Source organism: Phocoena phocoena, chromosome 5 (genome assembly GCF_963924675.1).
Source record: "Phocoena phocoena chromosome 5, mPhoPho1.1, whole genome shotgun sequence".
NCBI lineage: Eukaryota > Metazoa > Chordata > Mammalia > Artiodactyla > Phocoenidae > Phocoena > Phocoena phocoena.
In genome coordinates, this window is record NC_089223.1 from 1,542,045 (window position 1) to 1,565,481 (window position 23,437).

The 23,437-nt window shown below is 41.6% G+C and overlaps 1 protein-coding gene across 3 annotated transcripts in view; it reads left to right on the forward strand.

The window, feature by feature from the left end:
- The first annotated feature begins 17,463 nt into the window (after positions 1-17,463).
- The window catches only part of GRIA2 (glutamate ionotropic receptor AMPA type subunit 2), a 170,343-nt gene continuing 164,369 nt past the window's right edge, over positions 17,464-23,437 (forward strand). For 2 of the 3 annotated variants that reach the window (XM_065877319.1, XM_065877318.1), the window contains exons 1-2: positions 17,464-17,763; positions 18,328-18,468. In XM_065877319.1, coding sequence (XP_065733391.1) covers positions 17,676-17,763; positions 18,328-18,468 — 229 coding nt within the window. In that variant the 5' untranslated portion in view covers positions 17,464-17,675. The remainder of the gene's footprint in view (positions 17,764-18,327; positions 18,469-23,437) is intronic. The other variant, XM_065877316.1, reaches the window with a different exon arrangement.

The window sequence follows — 23,437 nt, forward strand, 5'->3', positions numbered from 1 at the left end:
TATATAAAACTGAGTTGCTGTGCTCTACACCTTAAACTTACATGATGTTGTAAATCAACTATACGTCAATACATTTTTTTTTAAAAATCCCCCCCTAAAAATTTGAGATTTCTTTCTGTTGACCTTGTGGTTAGGAGCCAACAGGAGTCCTGAATGAGAAGGATGATCTTGCTTTTACATATCAAGTAAACTGAACGAATCAGAGGATTCACCACATTTAACCCTTAATCCGCTACCGTTCACCTTTTGTTCCTGCCTGACATACTGGCTGGACAGGATTGTGACAAACAGAATAACCCTTTAACTGGTTCCTAATCAGAGCTGTGATGGGTCCTTGCCCTTCTGGGTTTTTATCTTCCTTAACGTTTACTACGGAGGAGAGCTCAGGGGATTCCACAGTTCCCGGTCATCGTGGCCAATTTAAACTTGGCCAGAGGCAGACTTCATTTACAACCCTCAGGAAAATCATCCCTGTGTCCCATTCACATGTAACATCTATCCCAGTGATGATGTCTTCAAAGGCAATGAGGCCACAGACTCATCCACCCAGCCACCGTTTCCAGGCTGCAGTTCCATCCCCAGATTGGTTTTCCTAGCTCAGTGTCTTTATACCCTCCCACTTCCAGCCTTGGGCCTTTGAGGGCACCATCCCCACCCCCAAGGGGATGACTTCGAGCTCTGGGCAGGGAGGCATGTGCTTGGCATCTTATTCCAGAAGCTTCATTCATTGTCAAGCTCTTCTTCCTTGTCCTATACAGCAAGTCCCCTACATATGAACCTTCAACTTGCGAACTTTCAAAGGTGGGAACGTGAGTTCCATCAACGTCAGGCGTGAGTGACATTGCAGCTTGCCCTCCGCCTCTTATCGCTGACGATCCTTCAGCTCTACCACCTCCCATCTCCCATCCCTCCTCCAGTCAGTAACTCTTCCTGCCTGTTCCCTCAATGCCAGCCCCTGGAGGCCAGCTGTTGTGCTGTACTGACTAAAAACGTTTCCTTCATTTTCTGTGTTTGTTTTTATGTATTCGTTGTGTGAACAGTATTGTAAACCTATTCCAGTACAGTACTAGATAGCTGATCGTATCAGTTGGGTACCTAGGCTAACTTGGTTGGACTTAAGAACAAATCGGACTTAACAAACGTGCTCTCGGAACGGAGCTCGTTTGCATGTAGGGGCCTTACTGTACTGATCTCCTGGTCACTCATATTTATTGAGGAATTTGCCAAGTGCTATTGCAGATCATACTTGCGGACCGTCTTAGGGCCCATCCTTCAGCTCTGATGTGACTTTATGTGGAAAGATCATGGCTGAGACTCCCTCAGAGCATGCTGTGGACACTGACATGACTTTGTGAGCAGAAAGGGGGCCCTCATGTTTATGGAAGCGTTTCAGCTGAGCAATTCTTTCTAGGTCCTCTGTGTAAGATTTGAAGACGGAAATTCTTTAATTTTTTTTAACATCTTTATTGGAGTATAATTGCTTTACAATGGTGTGATAGTTTCTGCTGTATAACAAAGTGAATCAGTTATACATATACATATATCCCCATATCCCCTCCCTCTTGCGTCTCCCTCCCACCCTCCCTATCCCACCCCTCTAGGTGGTCACAAAGCACCGAGCTGATCTCCCCGTGCTATGTGGCTGCTTCCCACTAGCTATCTGTTTTACATTTGGTAGTGTACATATGTCCATGCCACTCTCTCACTTCGTCCCAGCTTACCCTTCCCCCTCCCCGTGTCCTCAAGTCCATTCTCTACATCTGCATCTTTATTCCTGTCCTGCCCCTAGGTTCTTCAGAATCTTTTTTTTTTTTTAGATTCCATATATATGTGTTAGCATATGGTATTTGTTTTTCCCTTTCTGACTGACTTCACTCTGTGTGACAGTCTCTAGGTCCATCCACCTCACTACAAATATCTCAATTTCATTTCTTTTTATGGCTGAGTAATATTCCATTGTATATATGTGCCACATCTTCTTTACCCATTCATCTGTCGATGAACACTTAGGTTGCTTCCATGTCCTGGCTATTGTAAATAGAGCTGCAACGAACATTGTGGTACATGACTCTTTTTGGATTATGGTTTTCTCAGGGTATATGCCCAGGAGAGGGATTGCTGGGTCAAATGGTGGAAATTCTTTTAATATTTGGAAATGGCAACTGAAGGAAAATTTTGATGGTTTGTGTCAGTTGGACTGTAGCACTGACCAAAGCTAGAACAACAAACAGAAGGTATGACTTCCATTCACAGTCATAAGGACAGTATAAGGAAGGTCCACGGTACCCTTATTTTGCTAAATTAAATTAAATCTGAGTCTATGCCCTAGCTTCGCCAGCTGGCAAGAAATTCAATTTTGCCGTATTTTGAGGGACCTTCTCTTTCGCGTAATAAACTGGAGAACTTAGCAATGCCTGGAAAATGGAAGAAAGAATTCCAGTCTCCAGGGCATCAAGACATTTCCTGAGTCCTGTGCTCTTTCACATTGTGTGAGCAGCTCTATCTTTTTGCTCAAGCCTCAGCGCAGAATGTTTGCTCAACACCAAGGCGGTGGTGCTAGGGTTCTCCATCTCTCCAAGTGTCCACATGCCACCCCGTTTGGGCTTCTATCAGCTCTCAAGTTCTTCCATATTTTTCCATGTCTTCTGAAGATCCGCATTCCCCACAACTCTCATGAAAAATAATCAATTCCAAAGCAAACAAAACACCCATCTCTATCCTTCACATCAGAGAAATTGTCTAGTGGTTTAGACATTTTCAGCCTTAATTTTCCACCCTTCAGTGTATAACAATTTAATCCAAAACCCATTAAACCTGGCCCTAGGGTAAAGGCATCCATCTGCCTCTAGGACTCAAAACCCAGCAAAACATTTCAAAGGGGGTTGGCGGTGAGAGAAAGAAAATAGTTCTCATTCTTTAGGATTCTTCTATGAGACGAGAACAAAAGACTTCTTGTCATTAACGTCCGCTCTGCGATGCCTTCCAGTGAAAAGGAAGGTTAATGGCACATCTGAATGAGGCTTTTGTGTCTAACCTGGCAGAAGTACTTTTCCAAAATTAATAATGAACTAGACAGATTGTGCAAATTTACAATTAACTTTCAAAACTTCAGGTGGTTGGTTTCCTTATTTCAGTGAGTAGCTTTGATCCATAGGTGAAATGAAGTGTACTCGAACTGGAATGTTTGCTTTCATGTCACCATCTGTAAAACATTTTTTGGTTGCAAATTTAATGTGTTCATCCATACATGATATAGAGCAGCAAAAATCTGTCATTGGTACTAAACCAGTCAGACATGGCTCTGTTTTAATGCCGGGTGAGGGGAAGCAAACAAACAAAAACTAACTGACAACAAAAACAAAACTCTTTCTGTTATGACAGTATAAAATTTTGTTTTTTAACTTCTAAACATAGCTATCCAACTACGTTGTGTTTTAGCACAGTCACATAAAATACCTAATTAGTGCTGCCAAAAGGAGTCTGAACTAGTATGTTTGTGGGCTAGAAATTCTTTTATGGAACTCATTAGTGGTATCAGATACATAAATATTTATGATGTTATAAAACTGCTGGGAACAGAGAGGGCATTCAGGGCAGTTGAGGGTTAATTTGTGCCTCAAAGCACTTTCACGGCCTTGAACTTTTCTCAAGCTGTACATGTGGTAGCAAATGACGCTGTTTCAAAGGAGTTTATAGTGTTACTGGAATTTATACAATGTTGAAGGAATAGCCTTTGAAGTGAACAGAAGGCTATAGTCATAGCACATTCTACTTAAGTGATCGAATCAGTGTAAATGTTTCTAAGATGAGAGAAAGCATGTTTCTGTATAAAGTCATAAAATTTCTCCTTGATTAGAATTACCCTTATTCTCCCATATTTATTCTCTCTGGTGGACAGGCTGGTCTCTGCGCTCAGCTCTCCTTTCTCCCTCCTTCCCACTGGTAATGGTACCCACAGATCCACTAACTCCTGGCTGTAATGGTGGGTCCCAGATCTAACCTCTGTTATTTCTTCGTTCCAGACACAGGCATTGGGTTAAAGCTGGAATGTGACCTCGGCAAGCTGGTTAGGATAAACCTCAAATCTTAGCATGTCTTGTTGGAAAGCGGCAAGGAAACTGCTTTCTTTCCAGCTGGAAACACCAGTTGCTACCTCCATGAGAAGAATTCATTTTTTTTTTCTTAACTGAAGTATAGTTGATATACAATGTGTGTTAGTTTCTGGTGTAAAGGAATGTGACATATATATATATATGGTTATTTTTCAGATTATCTTCCCTTACAGCTTATTACAAAATATTGAGTATACTTCTCTGTGCTATACAGTAGGTCCTTGTTGGTTGTCTATTTTATGTATAGCAGTGTGTGTATGTTAATCCCAAGCTCCTTATTTATCCCTCCCCCCCCCACCCCGCCTTTCCCCTTTGGTAGTCATAAGTTTGTTTTCTATGTTGGTGGGTCTATTTCTGTTTTGTAAATAAGTTCACACTCTGGTCAGAATGGCCATCATCAAAAAATCTACAAACAATAAATGCTGGAGAGGGTGTGGAGAAAAGGGAACCCTCTTGCACTGTTGGTGGGAATGTAAATTGATACGGTCACTATGGAGAGCAGTATGGAGGTTCCTCAGAAATCTAAAAATAGAATTACCATATGATGCTGCAATTCCACTCCAGGGAATATATCTGGAGAAAACTCTAATTTGAAAATGTACATGCACCCCTATGTTCATAGCAGCACTATTTATAATAACTAAGACATGGAAGCAACTAAACTGTCCGTCGACAGATGAGTGGATAAAGAAGGTATGGTACATACATAAAATGGAATATTACTGAGCCATAAAAGATAATGAAATAATGTCATCTGCACAATGTGGGTGGATTTGGAGATTATTAAACAAAGTGAAGTAATTCAGAATGAGAAAGACAAGTGTCATATGGTGTCACTTATATAAGGAATCTAAAAAAAAGAGAGAGAGAGAGAGAGAGGAGACTTCATCTTAATCTTAGACTAAAACTGATTGAAAGAAAATCAGAGCGATTGGGTCAATCAAATCCTACTGTAACGCTGGGATTATAGTTCTATGAATTGATATACTTAGCTTATTTTTAAGACAGTTGGAACCGAATTTTTGTTGTTGCTATTTGCATAAAACTTCATGGACTTAGCAACTAAATAACTCTTTTTAGAAAAGGAAACTTTTATTCCTTCCCATCCCGTTCAGGTATAATAAGAACTTAAGTACTGCCATATTAAAATTGATTAAAATTTTCTGTAGCCTTCAGTCTCCAATAGTTATTTAAATTTTTTCCCCTTTGAAAAAATATTTTTTCTAAAATGTGGGACAGGGCTGTAGATATTCCTCTGAATATCCAAAATCCTTGCAGTAACTTTGCTTTGCTCTCTGCTGATGCAGAAGTGGAACTTTTCCTCACAGCAAGGTTTCATGGAATGTTAGGGTAAGGAAGAGGGTTACAGCCTAGCAAGACAAGCTAACTTGGAATATTAGATCTTCATTTCTTAGTAAGTACTTTATATCCTTTTTCCCATGAATTTCTGACCATGTCCTCTGTAGGATCCTGATTCCTGCTGTGCTGTGTTTCTTTGCGTCTGTTTTCTGGGTCATTTATATTGGGTGTCTTCTGGAAATTCAATTGTCCTCCTTTTAAAAAAAATAAGTGTAATCTAGCTGTCTCTGCCTTTCCTTAGCTGTAGATCCACTTCCACAGGTCTCTGTGGAAAAACAGATTTATCTTCCCTGTCATGAGAATCACGCCTTCCCTTTTTTTCCATAACACCTTATCCACTCAATGCAGGAGTCTCTCTCTCTCACTAGAATGTGTGCTTTCTGAAGGCAAAGACTATCACATTAACCTCAATTTCTCGGGACTTCCCTGGTGGCGCAGTGGTTAAGAATCCGCCTGCCAATGCAGGGGACACGGGTTTGAGCCCTGGTCCGGGGAGATCCCACGTGCCATGGAGCAAATAAACCCATGAGCTACAACTACTGAGCCTGCACTCTAGAGCCCGTGAGCCACAACTACTGAGCCCACGTGCCACAACTCCTGAAGCCCGCACGCCTAGAGCCCGTGCTCTGCAACAAGAGAAGCCACTGCAATGAGAAGCCCACGCACCGCAACGAAGAGTAGCCCCCGCTCGCCGCAACTAGAGAAAGCCTGCGCGCAGCAATGAAGACCCAACACAGCCAAAGATAAATTAATTAATTAATTTCTTAAAAAACCCTCAATTTCTCTAGTACTCAGCATTTACATGACCAATAAATATTTGTTGAATGTATTAAAAGGTAACTGAGCAATAAAAATAAAACTTTGAATATATAAATAATTTAAGTCAACCTGATAATCAGACGTGGGCATTTGCGCAACCCCATCCAGGTACTATATCCTCTTATTACTCTCCATGTGATAGCTTTCTAAATTTAGACTATTCGTTCTTTAATATTATTTGAATTAGAGCTCCTTAGGATAACTGCCCCATTTAAAAACTTTGCATAGCTTATGTTCGTTATATTCCAGAAAAAAGAAAAGCTACCAGAGGGTAATGTTTTTTACACTTCTTATTAGTCAGTGTTGAAAACAATAGCAAATTCATGTCTAAGTACTAAGCTAGTATTGTACACCTATTAATAAAGTTACATCTAAGAAATTAATTTCAGAAGATCAGACTAATTTCTGATCTTTGGTCACATTGGAAAGGGAACCAATCCCCTAAAAACTGATCTCAACAGTGTAAACAGTGTTTCCCCAGGTCTCCTCAGGCTGTTAATTGGGTAGTTTTGTTTTGTTTTTTTGCGGTACGCAGGCCTCTCGCTGCTGTGGCCTCTCCCGTTGCAGAGCACAGGCTCCGGACGCGCAGGCTCAGCGGCCATGGCTCACGGGCCCAGCCGCTCCGCGGCATGTGGGATCTTCCCGGACCGGGGCACGAACCCGTGTCCGCTGCCTCGGCAGGCGGACCCTCAACCACTGCGCCACCAGGGAAGCCCCAGGTAAAGTTTTTCAAGCATCACGGATCTGAGGTTGGCTGTACCTTTCAGCACCTCTCACACAGAAAGAAACAAAGTCTGGTAGATCTGTTCGCATTCTGCAGGCAATGTGCACCACATTTGGGATTGCTGCCCTGTCACATTTATTGGTACTCACCTACGAGGCTGCCGGTTGGACCCAAAGAAATAAACTACAACAGCAGTTTCAGGCTGCAGAGCAGGCTGACACTCGAGTCTTGAGACCTAGTAGACCCAGTGGTATTTGAAGTGTCTGGGGCAGACGGCTGCTGACATAGACTGTGGCAAACTCTAATAAGGGAATCACAGCACAGATGCCTAGGGTTTGAAGTAAAACCTTGCTCCCTGCTGCTGCCAACTACTTTCCATTTCAAAAGTAGCTTCTCACTTTCCACTGGGCACTGGGACTGGGCTTCTGTCCAGAGGATTTGACATGATTCTATAACCCACTATTCCCATCCTAAAGAAGTGACATCATGTGATCCACTGAACCACGAGATTGTACACTCACAGTAGCATACCATTGTGAAGTAGAAATGATGTGACCCGAACCAGGGGAGAGGAAATGGACATGCAATGGAGGAGACGTGATTAAGAATCCACTGCAGGGCTTCTTGTATTCTCTTGTCCAGTATTCATGCAAGACGCAACTCTAGAAATCCCCAACAGAAAAGACCACGAGGGACTCAGATCCTGCAGGCATGAAGGTTTGGATCCCATACACCAAGGAAAGACTTCCATCTAGCTGAAGTGCTGACAAAATAATGTGGAAATGGAGCCAGTGCTTGAGGAAGGTGGCTCTGGTTCCATATTTAAATCTTGTAACCATCTGCGGATTGGAAAATGGTTGTGGCTATGGTTTAAGCTATTTATTTGTTTCTTTTCTTCTCCTTTTTGTCCCCTCTTACATGATAGGAGAACCACAGGGGAGGCCTGCTGAAGACTTTTGGCTAGCAGCTTGCCCTTCTAATTTCTGCTGTCACCCATTGACTGAAAGCCAAATGTATTAAAAAAAAAAGAAAACATTTTATGACAGTTGAATTTGATATCGTGATTACATAATTTAGTTAAAATACCTTCTAAATTGACAACACGTGAAAGGAGAATTGTTGAAAACTCTGTCGAATGTTCTGGAAAGGGTCAGTCATGCAAACAGGCACATTTGATTCTGGTTAGGAGTGAGTGAGACTATCATATAATATTAGAAAAACCCTAAAAGTGGAAAAAGATTTAGTGTTAAGATTTCTCCACAAATATTCTTAAATTCTCGTCCCACTTTATACAGACTGAAATGGGAAACTATTCAGTAGAGCCATGTTCAAGGTAACGGCCTGGTACCTCTTCAAATAAGAGGAAAGGTTTTATGTTTATCAGTATGAAATGAAAGCAGGATTTTTAAGGTATGCATACGTCTTCTCTGTTTTAGATTTTTTGCTTTAACTGCCTTTTTAAAGAAATAGTAGCTATCATATGAAACTCCAAACGCTGATAATTCTCAACATTAACCTCTGTGTGAGACCTCTTCCCCGAGTTTCAGAATCATTGTCAAGTGCTGACACAACATCTGGAGAGGGCGTGTCCCACAGACCCTGTGAGCCCAACACATTAGAGAGTAAACAGGCCACCTTGCGTGCTTCCCGGATTCTCTACAGCTCGTCCTGAGATGAGGCAGCATTTTCCTGGGCCCTCAGCCTCCTGTCCTGGGAGTCGGCTTCGTCTCTTCATCACCTGTATCTCCAGCACGTACAAGTTCACTGACGAGTTCTACTGAGTTTCCATCCTAAATACTTCCTGAAACCAACCTTTCCTTCCTCTCTGCACGTCTCACTCTCTTAATCCAGTCAGCCCCACCAGGAATACAGCCATTTACCCACTCCCCTAACATTCAAAGTTTCCCCCTAAATACATTCTCCCCACAGCCTCCAGAGTGTTCCATTTAAATGCAAATCTTAAGAACTCAGCTCTCTACTTAAAACTCTCAAATGATTCCCCTTTCCTATTGGATAAGCTCCATGTTTCTTGCCATGGTCTGGCTTATTCCTGTTTCCCCTTGTCTCACACGTCCCATCCTACAAACACTGCACTGTGTGTAATTCCTGGATCGCACTCATGCCTGTCCTGAGGGGACTGCACTTAAATGAGGTGTTCTTGGGGTCAAGCAAGATGGCAACATAGGAGGCCTCTGTGGTTCTCCCCCTCAGGGCTCAGCACAGAGGAAGCAGGCAAAAATGAAAGGGACCCACTGAGTCCTCAAGGATATACTGTACAGCAACAGAGAGAGAACATAGCCGAGATTTTATAATGATTTTACATGGATTATAATCTATAAAAATATTGAATCACTGTGTTGAACACCTGAAGCTGACAAAATATTGCAAATCAATGACACTGCGATTTAAAAAAGCTGCTATCTGAGTATTAGCCTTCTGACTTAGCATGCCTCTAGGGGTTGGCCAACGTCCTCCCTGGAGACTGGGGAGGCTAAGCAGACACCCCCCCTCTTTTGTCCCTCCAGTCCTCTCTAAGTTGCTAAGTTGCCAGTATCCCCCTAGAAGGATCTTGTACACGTCTGGACCCCCAGCTTTGGGGCTGCTGCCTAAGGGACAGGCCCCAAGATCACCAGCTCTGATAGCCTTGCTATCAGAGGCTTGCATTCATAAAGAAGCAGTTCTTAATGGGTACAGGAGCACCCTCCCCATTCCTCTGTGGCTTCACACCGGCTCCAGCACAGAGGGAGAGCAGGAAAAACACCCATCTCCAAGTTCACCCCTGGAAGGGGCTTAATTACTTACGATGCCAGCTGCTGTCTGAGGACCCACCTTCCAATCAGCCTGCATCTCTAGGTGCAGACTACAATTCTCCCCTTTGGGACACTGACAGGTCTTGGCATGTTCTCAACTGCTAGAACAAATAAGAATGAAGACGGTGGCTTGGACAATCACAAACGTTTCAGAGACAAACCGGAGCTCGGGCCAGGCTGATTGACAAGGTTTATCTTCCACACGAGACCACTCTGTCAAGACTGGGAGAGGTGGCCGTTTTATCTAATGTGCAGAGACCAACACAGAGAGTCAAGGAAAATGAAGAAACAGAGGAATACATTCCGAACAAAAGAACAGGATAAATCTCCAGAAACAGATCTTAGTGAAATGCAGATATGCGACTTACCTGACAGAGAGCTCAAGATAGTGGGCATAAAGATTGAGCCATGAAGAAACAGAGGATCTGAACAGACCAATTACTAGTAAGAGGCTAATCAATTGCTAGTAAAGAGGTTGAACCAACAAAGAAAAGTACAAGATAAGATGGCTTCTCTGGTGAATTCTACCAAATATTTAAAGAAGAATTAATACCAATTTTTTCTCAAACTCTACTAAAAATCAGAAGAGGACGGAACACTTCCAAACTCATTTAATGAGGCCAGATATCAAATCCAGACAAGGACACTACAAGAAAAGAAAATTTCAGACCAATATTCCAGGTGAACATTCATTAAAAAATATTCAACAAATCATCCCACCACCACCTCCTGCCCCGAGATTCGGATTGACATATATACACCAATATGTATAAAATAGATAACTAATAAGAACCTGCTTATTTATAAAAAAAAAATAAATAAAATTAAAATTTTAAAAATTCAACAAAATATTAGCAAAGCTAATTAAACAGTACATTAAAAGGATCATACACCATAATCAAGCAGGATTTATTTCAAGGATGTGAGGATGATTCAACATCTGTAAATCAATCAGTATGAAATACCACATTAACAAGTGGAAGGATAAAAATTATCAATAGATATAGAAAAAGCGTTTGACAAAATTCAATTCTTTTCATGATAAAAACTCTCAATAAATTGGGTATAGAGGGAATGTTCCTCAACATAATAAAGGCCGTATATGACAAGCCCACATCTAACATCATACTCAATGGTGAAAAGCTGATAGCTTTTTCTCTAAGATCAGGAACAAGACAGGGATGCCCACTCTCACCATTTCTATTCAGCATAGTACTGGAAATCCTAGCCTGAGCAATTAAGTAAGAAAAAGCAATAAATGACATCCAAATTGGAAAGGAAGAAGTAAAATTGTCTCTCTTTGCAGATGACAAGTTACTGTATATAGCAAACCCTAAAGACTTCACCAAAAAACTGTTAGAACTAATAAACTCATTAAAGTGTCAGAATAAAAAATCAACATACAAAAATCAGTTGCATTTCTGTACACCAACAATTAACTATCTGAAAAAGAAATTGAGAACACAATACATTTACAATAGCATCAAAAAGAATAAAATACTATAAACTGAATCCTATAAGATATTGATGAAAGAAATTGAAGAAGACCCAAATAAATGGAAAGTTATTCTGCATTTATGGATAGAAGAATTAATATTGTCAAAATGTCCATACTACTCAAAGCCATCTAGAGTCAGTGCAATCCCTATCAAAATTCCAATAGCATTTTTCACAGAAATAGAAAAAAAAATCCTAAAATTTGTATGAAATCACAAAAGACCACAAATAGCCAAAACAATTTTGAAAAAGAAGAAATAAGCTAGAGGCAGACTCTCTGCTTTCAAACTATATTACAAGGCTTTAGAAACGAAAACAGTGTGTTATTGACATTAAAAACAGACAAATCCATGGAACAGAATAGAGAAATAAACCCATGTATATATGACAAATTAGTTTTTGATAAAGGAGCCAAGATTATACAATCAGGAAATGATAGTTTCTTCAATAAATGGTGTTGAGAAAACCAGATTGTCACATGCAAAAGAATGAAATTGGACCCCAATTTTACACCATACACAAAAATCAACTCAAAATGAATTAAAGACTTGAACATAGAACGTGAAACCATAAAAATCCTAGAAGAAAACATAGGGGGTAAGCCCCCTGACATGGGTCTTGGCAATGATTTTTTTTGGATTTGACACCAAAAGCGAAAATAAACCTGTAGGCTTATATCAAACTAAAAATCTTCTGTGCATCAAAGAAAACCACCAACAGAATGAAAAGGCAACTTATGGAATGGCAGAAAATATTTGCAATTCTTATATTTGATAAGGGGTCATATCTGAAATATATAAGGAATTTATCACAATAGCATAAAAACAAATAACTTGAATTAAAAATGGGCAAAGGAACTGAATAGACATTTTTCCAAAGAAGACACACAAATGGCCAACTGGTACATGAAAAGGTGCTCAATATCATTAATTATCAAAAAGATGCAAATCAAAAATCACAATGAGATATTACTTATCCTTTCAGGATGGCTATTATTAAAAAGACAAGAGATAGCAAATGCTGGCAAGGATGTGGAGAAAAGTGAATTACTGTATACTGTTGGTGGGAATGCAAGTTGGTGCAGCCACTATGGAAAACAGTATGGAGTTTCCTCAAGAAATTAAAAATAGAACTACCATATGATCCAGCAATCCCACCTCTGGGTTCTACTCAAAGGAAATGAAAGCATCATCTCCAAGAGATATCTGTACTCCTATGTTCATTGCAGCATTATTCATAAGAGTCAAGGTATGGAAACAGCCTAAATCTCTGTCAATGCATGAATTGATTAAGAAAATGTGATATATATATATATAATATATATTATGTACTATGTATATTATATATGTTTTATATATATATATATATATATATATATATATATATATATATATTCCACTGTGGAATATTATTCAGCCTCAATATACATGGACATGCAGGGCATTATGCTAAGTGAAATAAGCCAGGAAGAGAAAGACAAATACTGCATGGTGTCACTTACATGTGAAATTTTTTTTTAAAAAGTCATACTTACAGAAACAGAGAATAGAAAAGTGGTTGCCTGAGGTGAGGGTCAGGGAAGGGAGAAGTTGGTAAAAGGGTTCAAACTTTTAGGTGTAAGGTGAATAAGGTTTGAGGATCTAATGTATAACACGGTGACTATTGTTGATAACACAGTATTGTATAATTGAAACTTAGTAAGCGAATAGAACTGAAGTGTTCCTACAAACAAGCAAGGGTAAAACTGTGAGGCGATGAATGTGTTAATTAACTTGATGGGGATAATCCTTGCACAATGATGTATACGTGTATCAAATAATCACATTTTATACTTTAATTTCTATTTTATTTGTTAATTATACTTAAATAAAGCTAAAAAATAAAAAAAAAGAAGTGTTCTGTTTACCTACATCTCAACCTTCATCTGGTTAATCTCTACTTGACTCAATTTAAGTGTCAGCCTTTAGTGATTTTCCTCTGCCCTGCGCTCCAAGATATAACGTGGATAATAAGTTTTGCTTTTGCCTTGTTATATTTCTTAATCATATGCCTATTTATTTCATTTCTGACTGCCCTTCTCACATGGTCCTAACCATTTGCTTACTTGAATGAAGTCTGGAAACTTCTCGAGGAAAGCTTCTGTTGTACCCACGTTTTATCCACTGTGACGTCAAGCTCATTATTTAGAATATCCTTGTCCCGTTTAACTTGTTGAATTAATTAATGGATTGAAACACTTTTCCAATAAATATTTCTGCTATAGGATTGCTATTAATTGGGGTAAAATTAATTAAAATCCATGTAATCAGAGCCCTTAAAGAAAACAAAATGAAAACTTCACTTATTCTTTCCATTTTTGGACTTCATTCTAAGTTCATTTTAAAAAATATACAAAAGCTTAACTTTAGATATATGCTTTGAGTCACATAAATTGATTTTAGTCAATCAATGATCAAGTGTGTCACAAAAGAAAAGAATAATCAATATTGTCTCAATCTGAATAACTATTTATATTAATATTATTCTTTATCTTTAATTGAAGAACGGAAACTCCCCGGAATGAATATCTTTTTCTATGTACTGTCCTGAGTGATTAAGATCCTCGTGTTTTTTCTTCTTTTTATTTTCTCTGTCTCAGCCAATAATGTCTCAGGTTTGGAACCTGGATCCTTCTGCAGCATCTGCATCCGAAGCCTTTCCGATAGCCTACCTGTTCACGGTTCCAGGGATCGATAGGAAGGCAGGTGATGATCTTCACCTTACTGAAGCTTCATCACGGGAAACTAGGGCATTGACATCTATAATCCAATTCTGGTAACGAATTCAGCTAAAATATGCTCTGCCAGTCATTTCAAAGCTGTCACCCCCCCTGCCCCTGTCCCACCCTCTCACACATATAACGACTTTCCTTGATGCTTTTTCATTACGGAACACAAATTGAAACTTCACAGAATATGTACGCATATATAAAATCTTAAGCATTGCAAACCAGATTTAAAAAGAAAATTATTATTTCCTATATTGAAGCAAAGACTGAGTAAAACAGAAATGAAGATTTTATGTATAATATTTATTTCTAGCCTTAATGCTAAAGTTATATTTAAACATACACACAAAACAGCAACAGTAAAAGGCGACCGAGCAAACGAACAAATGACAGAATGGATAATATTTTTATTTCTTCCGTTTTTACTGTAATTTTATCCTTGCTTCAGAAACGCTTACATTTTAGATAATTACCAAAATTGAACAGCAGAGGGCAGAAAATAGCAAACTGTTTCTTTGAGCACGCGCTTTTCTATTCAATTGTATTCCTGGTAGTTTTGAAATTTTCAAATTTGATTTTATTACTGATCAATTTGAGGTATTTTCTTGAAACAGAGTTTCTAGGTATTAAAAATAAATTGCAGTATTTTTCATTTATTTGCATAACCACTTCCTTCAGCCAATTTAAATTTATCACATTGATACTGACAGTATTCTATGCCTGAAAAATGTTATGTAATAAATGTTATAGTGAATTTGAAAAAGTTCCATGAATGATATATAAGTACAGTGATGCTAACACTGCAGGAGATGTATCTATATATGATGCCAAACGTACATGCCTTGTGAAAGACACATTAACAGAAAAACAGTTGAATTACAAGTCATGCCTCCTAAAATTATTTCCATTTTATACATGAATTATAATTGGTCACTAAACAGTAATACTTTCCTTGAGTTACTACATATTATTTACTAGGAAAGGTGTTTCTATGATTCAGCAAATTCTTATTTTATATTGTTTGTTTTTATAGAATGTAATTCAGTCAATTTTGAGTCCATCTTTTCCCCTGACTTTAAAATAGATTAAGATGAAAATAGTTTTTAAAAAGTCCTCTTTAAAAATAAAAATTAATTTACATTGACCCATACTTCAACCATGACCAATTATCCACATTTAACTTTCTCTCTCTCTCTCTTCTTTCATTCCTAGTTACTTGGCATGAAGTTGAAGTTTTTCTTGGGGAAAAAAACTGAATGAAGAAAAAATATGGCTGAAAAATGTATTTTTTATTTTGCCCTGAGCTCTTATTCATTCTTTTACGCATTAAAAATATTTTAGAGAATAATTCAAATCATTTTGGTGCCTTACATCACAACTAGTGATTGAATAGATAAGATGTATTTAATTATTGTTTATATTGTAAACTTGGATATATATTTATGTCTTCCTTACCATTTTTATTCTTTTTTAATTTTTTAAAAGGCTAAATGCATTTTGACTCACAACACCTGTTATATGCAGACAAGCGTTTATTAACGGACTAAAATAAATTCTTGGTGACAAAATTGGGAGGTATTTTTACCCGTAGTATAAAAAAACTTAATAATTGATTATGGATATGTTTACTTCCTGGCTTAGGAAAACATACCGAAAATCAAAAACAGGGAAAGACCATGATTTGAAATCAGGATTACAGGATTAGAGAGCCATAGAGGCCGCTTTGCTCATCTTTCTCATTTTTTAAAAAAATTGAGGCCCAAAGTGATTAAGGGTCAAGTAAGTATGAGACCCTACAAGGTCAACAAGGAGGCTGTACGAATGATACTCATGGGACGAGTGCCCAGGATAGCAGCACGATAGACTAACTCTTGGCGTTCTGACATATTACCAGGCTACGCCTTCCGTATCGTGGGCTCCGATCTCCCGCCTTCTGGAAACAGTCACTTGTACTCAGTCGTCCTTGATTTCTTCGTTTAAACCGCAAAAGCCATAGACGGAGTGAGGAATTTCTGCCACAGCAGGTCCCAGGCATGTTTGGCAGGCAGTGTGAGGCCCGTAAGTTCCCACGGTTAAGTCCAGGCTTCCATCCTGCCCACCATCCCCCTCCCCACAAACTTCTAATCCCTTGCCTCATCTTTCTTCTCCAGTGGTCTCCAGTTCGCGGGTTCAAAGGGGTGAGAGCTTAGTTTACTTTCTTTGGGCGGTGATATTTTCAAAACTCACGACCAAAACGCGATGGAGCAACCGGTTTCTAACTCAGTCTCTGGGAAAGGGTGTGTAGCTCAGCGGCCTTTCCAGACTTGCTTCAGCTTTTCATTTCTTTATCCTACGAAGCTTTCCTTGAAACGGAGTCCTCTGCTTTCAAGCTGTGTAAAGACATACTTCTACGGAGCCAAGACTACACATGTCTCTACGACGGGGCGGGTGGCTAAGGGAGGGAAGTCTGCAGTGAAAGCTGCGAGAGGGACCCGCACGCAGCAGGCTGGGCACGGTGTAAAGATGGGATTTCCATGCAAAGTATTTCAAAGGTTCAGTCTCGATCTTCTCCTGTGCGGCTTTGGCCTTTAAAGATAGACCTCAGGGCTTTCCCTGGATCCTGGCTACCTCCCATTTAGCTAAAGTTGACAGTTTTGGAACCCCTCCTCATGGGTGTTTTTGGGTGCTTGCTCGTTTGCTTTCCTGGTGGATCAGGTGCGGTGAGAGGCAGCGTTTCTCTATTGCTAGGAGGGTTTTACAGGCTCTGGAAGATAAAAATCAGAATTGCTTGTATCGTACGGCAGCAGGGCCTGGTGAGAGAACGCTTCACCGCCAGCAGCACGGAGCCACTCGGCTTCGCACGGCAGCCGGAAACGGGCTTTGCTGCGTCCGGTCCGTGCTGGAGCACCTCGCGGCGCCGCAGCTGCCGCGGCGGCACAAAGGTAGCGCCGCGCCGCGCAGGCGGGAGCGGGGGCGCTGTCCGCGGTGCTGAAAGGCGAGCGCCGGTGGGCGCGACAGCTCGCGAGACCCGAGGTCTCGCCCGGAGGCCGCGGCACCCCGGCTCCGAGCCGCGCTCCTAGCTCCGCGCGCGCGACGTCGTGGCGCGCGGGGCGCGCGGGGGGAGGGGCGCCCCGTCAGCCCGCCCGCCCGCCCGCCGCGACTCGCGCACGCGCGCCGGACCCGTCTCTGAGACTCGCGTGCGTGCGTGTGTGTGTGTGTGTGTGCGCGCGTGTGTGCGTGTGTGTGTGCGCGCGCGCGCGCGTGTGAGAGCGGGGAGAGGGAGAAGCGCGCGAGGGTGAGTGTGTGAGTGCATGGGAGGGTGCTGAGTGTGCCGAGGCGCTGGGACCACAGCGGCAGCCTGCTGGAAGCTGCATCCAGCCAGTCTCCGGACTTCGCGAGCGGGGACCGGGCGCAGGGCGGCAGCCACCCGCAGGACCTTGGAAATAGGGATTCCTCTGCCACCACGTCGGGTTTCTAGCAGCTCGGTGCTACATTGCTGTCTCAAAATGCAGAGGATCTAATTTGTCGAGGAGAACGGCCAAAGAAGGAAGAGGAGGAAAAGGGGGGAAAAAAAAGGGTATTTTGTGGATGCTCTACTTTTCTTGGAAATGCAAAAGATTATGCATATATCTGTCCTCCTTTCTCCTGTTTTGTGGGGACTGATTTTTGGTGTCTCTTCTAACAGCATACAGATAGGTAGGTACCCTTTGTGCTCTGCTTTTGAATTGTGCATAATTTGGTGGTAATCTTTGTTCACGGTGGACAAATTAATTCATGTCATGTAGACTTATGTCATACCTTGACTGCATTCCAGATTTAAACTGCCTGGAATATATATGTTTTTCTTAAGATGAGGCAAGGGCAGAAGACTATTGCCTCTGATACAAGAGAGGGAAAGGGCTTCTCATTAATGACCCCCAGATTTTTATTCCTTCTGCCGTCACAGCATCTTCCGGTTTGTTCAGGTTCTGTAGGGGTTCTGAACGCACAGCTTGTGATCACTAGGGAGGGAGGACGTTTCTGGCCACCCACCTTGACCTCGGGCTCCCCTGTGCCTTGACCCTCGGCCTAGGATGCTGCCCTCCCCCCGCACACGCACACGCACACGCACACACACACACCGGCTCCCGGGTCTGTGGATGTGTTTATTCGGCCTGCTAGTGTGAACGAGGGGCTCCGGGGCAGTCGGGCGCTAGCGGGCTCCCCTGCTTTCCGCCGGGCGCTGACACTGTCCTCCCGCTTGGTGTTTGTTCTTTGCAGGGGGGCTGTTTCCCAGGGGCGCCGATCAGGAATACAGTGCATTTCGGGTAGGGATGGTTCAGTTCTCCACTTCGGAGTTCAGACTGACACCCCACATCGACAATTTGGAGGTAGCCAACAGCTTCGCAGTCACCAATGCTTGTGAGTAAGGAATATTTATGTCCTTTCGGGGGGCCGCACGCGGAAAGCGGGCTGGTGTGTGTGTGTGTGTGTGTGTGTTCCTGCGTGTCGGTGTCGGGGCGCAGTGACTGCACGCGCGCGTGCGTGTGGCAGCGTCGGGGGAAGGTGTCGGCGATCGCGGGGACGCCTGCTGGCTGGGGCCTGGGGGGCGGTGAAGAGCCAGCGAAAGGCGGCGGGGAGTGTGCGCTCTGGGGCTCGGGTGGGGTGGATGTCGGAGGTGAGGTGGCGCCCTTGGGTGCAGGGCTACCGGCGGAGCTGGAGTCTTCAAGGCGAGCCCTTCACCCCTGTGCCCCGCGAGCACGCGGTGCCCCGGGGCGCGCCGTCGGGCTGCTGGGTAGACGCCACGGCCCCGGGTTGAAATCCGCAGGCCCCGCTCGGGGTCCCCGTGCGGACCCCGTGAGCCTGTTATGCTCCCCCGAGACGGGACACGTTGTCACAGCGGTCCCGCAGTGCGCTCGGCACCCGAGGCCCCCCGAGGGGCGCGGCGCGGCCGACGCAGGCCGGGGATCGCGGCCCCGGGAGCTGCGGCCCGAGCGCAGCGACGAGCGTGCCCGGGGCGCCGCGGGCCCTCGCCGGCCGGGGCGCTGGTTCGCAGGTCGCGGGGCTCCCGCCGAGGCAGCGGGAGGAGAAGGACCCGAAAGCGGCGGGATGCGCCGAGTTCGGAAGGTGGAGAAGCCGCCGACCAGCCATTTTAGTCTTCGCAGCCGTTCTGCTCGTCCCGGCGCGGCGCGCGGTGTCCGGGAACCGGCCGCGGAGCTCCATCCAGGCCTCAGAGTGCTGGGACCCAAGCAATTAAGTCCCCGCGCGGTTCCGTGGGAAGGCCGGCGGGCCCGAGTCCAGGCGCGGCCGCCCCCGGACCCCCTGCCTTCTGCCAGCGGCTGGCATCCTTTCCTGCCGGCTGGGTTGCGGGGACTCTTTTCGGACTTGACGTTCTCAGTGGATGCACAGTTGACAGTCTCGCGGGGGGACTTGCAGATGGCTCCCCTCCCACTCTGGCTACTTGCAAAGGAGCCCGCGGAACATGACCGCAGAGAAAGGCCGACCGCGGAGTCCCCACGGTAGACAGGCAGCTGGTGGCCGTCCCGCTGCTCCGTGATAAGCCTTAATCGTAGAGCCCATGGGTTAGCTTGACTGTAGTGCCAGAAACAGCATCCGCTCGGTTTGAAGCTCCCGTCCACCGAATGAATGAAGGAACGAAACCACTGGCTTTGACCGATAGAGCAGGGGTCGTCATCATGGTTCTGTTAGATGCTTAGAAGTCAACTGTTTATGAAAACCAGTTTAAGAGGATTTCAGTGTTGTGTGTTTTCTTCAGATGTTGGTTCTAAGTGAGAAAAGCAACTGGGCATGATGGGGAGGAGAGAGAGAGAAAGAGGGAGAGAGGGAAAGAGGGAGAGAGAGAGAGGCTTAAGTGGATTTGCAGTTAAAAAAAAGCTCCATAGAAGAATATAATAATATATATCTTGGAAAATTTATATATATATATATATATATGTATGTATACAAAGAAACCGGCTGTAGTTTAAGTTTTGAAGGCTTTTATGCTTGACCTGTTTACTTATCAGATTTTGATTATTCATTTTATTTGATATCAGGTTTCTATTTTTTCCCCCTGAATTGTGAGTTTGACACACAATTGTGCTAAGTATCTGAGTGTATGTAATTGTATACTAGTGTGAAAATGCTGTGGAAAGTAATGAACCTAAGGCAAGACTGTGGTTATTGGAAGGATCTAGATTTTTAAAACAAGGTGAAAAGAATTTGAATATGGTCAATGACAGAGAAGTTCACTCATTGGTGAAAATCATGCCAGGGCCTGGCTGAGAGCACAGGAGATAGGTCCCCTGAAAGCAATGAATATGTCTTCATTCCAAATGCTGAATGACTGTGCTGGGCCTTTGTAAAGACTAAAAAGTAATGGTTAGGTAAGATTAGGTGACTAGTTTAGGTCCTCAGTCTCAGTATTTTTGGATAGATTTATTTAATATAAATTTAATTGAAATAAGATATGTAGGCAGAAACTGTGCATATATTAAGCACATATATAAATCCATACATTTCCACAGAATGAGTATATCCATGTAATAAGAGATAGATTTCATTAAAAAAAACACAATTTAATTTGCTTGACCATAATTCTGAGAAAATGGGAAAATCAGATCTTCATTTTGCACAGATTTTTTTCTTGTTGTTTTTCTTAGAAAATGGAGCTGAGATAAAAGTTACATGTGTCCAGGTCTCAAATTTTCTCCTCCATGGATTATTCTAGGACAGTAAAACAAATGATGGTGAAGAATTGAATGCATTTTCAAGTTTCCAACACGGGAATTCAGAGCCATGGTCTCTGGAACTCCCGTGTTATATGTAGTCTTACTGATTGCTGAGCAGAGCTAGTTGAGGCCCTGGTACGGAAGAGAGACTCATTGAATAGAATTTTCTGGAGTTGACATTAACTCATCGACCAGGCACTCAATTTCTTCATTCCTTTGGGAATTTTACAATCCAGAGTTTGCAAAATGAAATGGAGTGTTTGTATCCTTTTTTTTTTTTTTTTTCCCAAGAGCAATAGAAAATGTAAAGTTAGTTTACCTCTTTTCAGAGAGAGAGAGAGAGAGAGAGAGATGCTTGTATAAACTACACTCACAAAGTTAGCAGTCAAGACATGAATGGAGATCTCTAATATCAAATTTATTAAGATGAGTCTTGATCACTTAAATCGTGCTCAAGGCTTTTTCTCCTTAGCCTTTGTTTCCTTGTCTTCTCAGACAGGGGAGTCCATGATTCTTTCCTATATGAAGTGGAAGCAGCAATGTCAAATATGTTGATAGAAACCCAACCGACTTTCTTCCATTTCCTCCAGAAATCTAAGGAATTCTGCTTCTTAACTCCAGTATTGAAATGTGTATCATCAATCAGTGTTCATAAAGTAGCTTGTCCTTCCTCCGAGTTAAGCCATAAAAATCCCATAGGGTAAATTTAACCCTAAATGTAACGTATAAATTTAATAAGAAAGCAGAGTTGTAAACCTTAATAATATAATTTCAAAATAGAAAAGATATTAGTCTGCTAATTTTAGTTGTATTCCTGAGATGGAGGGACTTCTTTGGAACTGCTGAGGCCGATGGGGCTTTCAAGGCCGATGGGGCTTTCAGGGTCCAGCAGGATCCATGGAATGGGTTAAAGTTATGCAAATGAAATGAAGTCATTATATTCTGAACTGGGTAAGTGACTGTGCAGGCTCTGAACTCCCTCCCACTCCCTCTTTCACAGTCACAGTGGGAATAATGGAAGGACCTACTTGTTCCCATTTGTTTCCATGGGTACCTGAGGAAATAAAGACAGATTTCCAATTTCTTACTTTCTCCTTTTATTTTCCCCTCTCTCCCCACTTCCTTTCTTCCTTCTTTCTGATTAGCTAGAGAGCCTACTAAAGTGAGGTGTTGTTTTTTTTTCCCTGAAGGTTGCTCAAACATAAGACTTCAATATGAGAAAATCCATGAAATCAGAAAAATAAATAAATTAGCATCTGATATTCAACAGTCGAATCAGTAATGGACCTCAAGAATTCTTTCCTTCCTTCCTTCCCCCCTGCCCCCTTCAGTATTTGCTGAGTGTCTTCTAGATGTCAGAGAATAAATGAATGCTGTTCCTATAGTAATTCATTTTTTCCTAACCTTTCCCCTCAATGCTCTTTCAAATAGTTTTCAAATCCTTATTGGCCTGGACGCCTTTCCTGTGCACTGTCTGCTGGGTCTTGTCTAAGAAGTTTAGTCTGAGGATGTGGAGATATTCTAGTAGTTTTTCTACAAAAGCAATTTATTACTGTAACAACATTTTTGTGAAAATAATAAATGTGATATTGGCATATGTGTATACACCACATATTGTGTATAGGTTAACAAAATCAACAGCAGGTTTTAGGCGAATACTACCTATGTTTACATTCTAAAAAGTTTTAATAAGGTTTAATGTACTATTTACTAAAACTTTGTTTTAGTAAATTTGTTTTATTTTAAACAAAATAAAACTGTCTAAAAGAGCTATGAACATGAGTATTTGATCACATAGGGCTTTGGAATTGAAAATATTAAATAGTAAATGTCCTCTTCAAAATCTTTCCTATTTTTTACTGAAAGACTCTGACAAATAGCTATTAAGCTATTTAAAAATAATTTAATAGTTTCATATTTCAATTTCATAACAATAAATTATAAAAGTATTAAATTTCAAGAAACACCAGATAAAACCTACTTTTCCTCTAAGCCAGCAGATGGAGATGTTGGAGAAATACTGTTCTTCTGTAAAACTGCTGCGTACACTGCCTTTTGAAGCAACGTAAACCCATTCGTTTAGAGAGATGGAAGAAATATGTGTAAATGGCATCTATTTTGGAAAAACTCACTTAAAATGATGCGCCTGAAAAATAACTCCGAATTCCTTTTAAAAAGAGTGCCTTCGATTTTATTTTAAAAATAGATTATCTTCAATCTTCTTGTGAATTTGATTTGGAAAGAAATTCAGGAACATCATTGATTATAAATGCTCTTGGACGAGAGAGAATTCTAAAAGTATACTTTTTCCTTGGAGAAAGCATCAAGGCTTTTTAACCCTGACTCTTCAGATCTTATTTATTTACTTATTTTATGGGAGTAGAGTTGATTTACAATGTGGTGTTAGTTTCAGGTGTACAGCAAAGCGATTTATATATATATATATATATAATTTTCCTTTATTGATTACTACAAAATATTGAGTAGAGTTCCCTGTGCTATCCAGTAGGTCCTTCAGATATTATTTTAAGGTATATTTATTATCATTGAATTTTAGTCATGAATTATTGAGACTGTGTTCATCACATTAATTGGTGCTTGGTAAACCTTTATTACACTTTGCATGAATTGTGTGTGTGTGTTTGTATAGTTATATTATA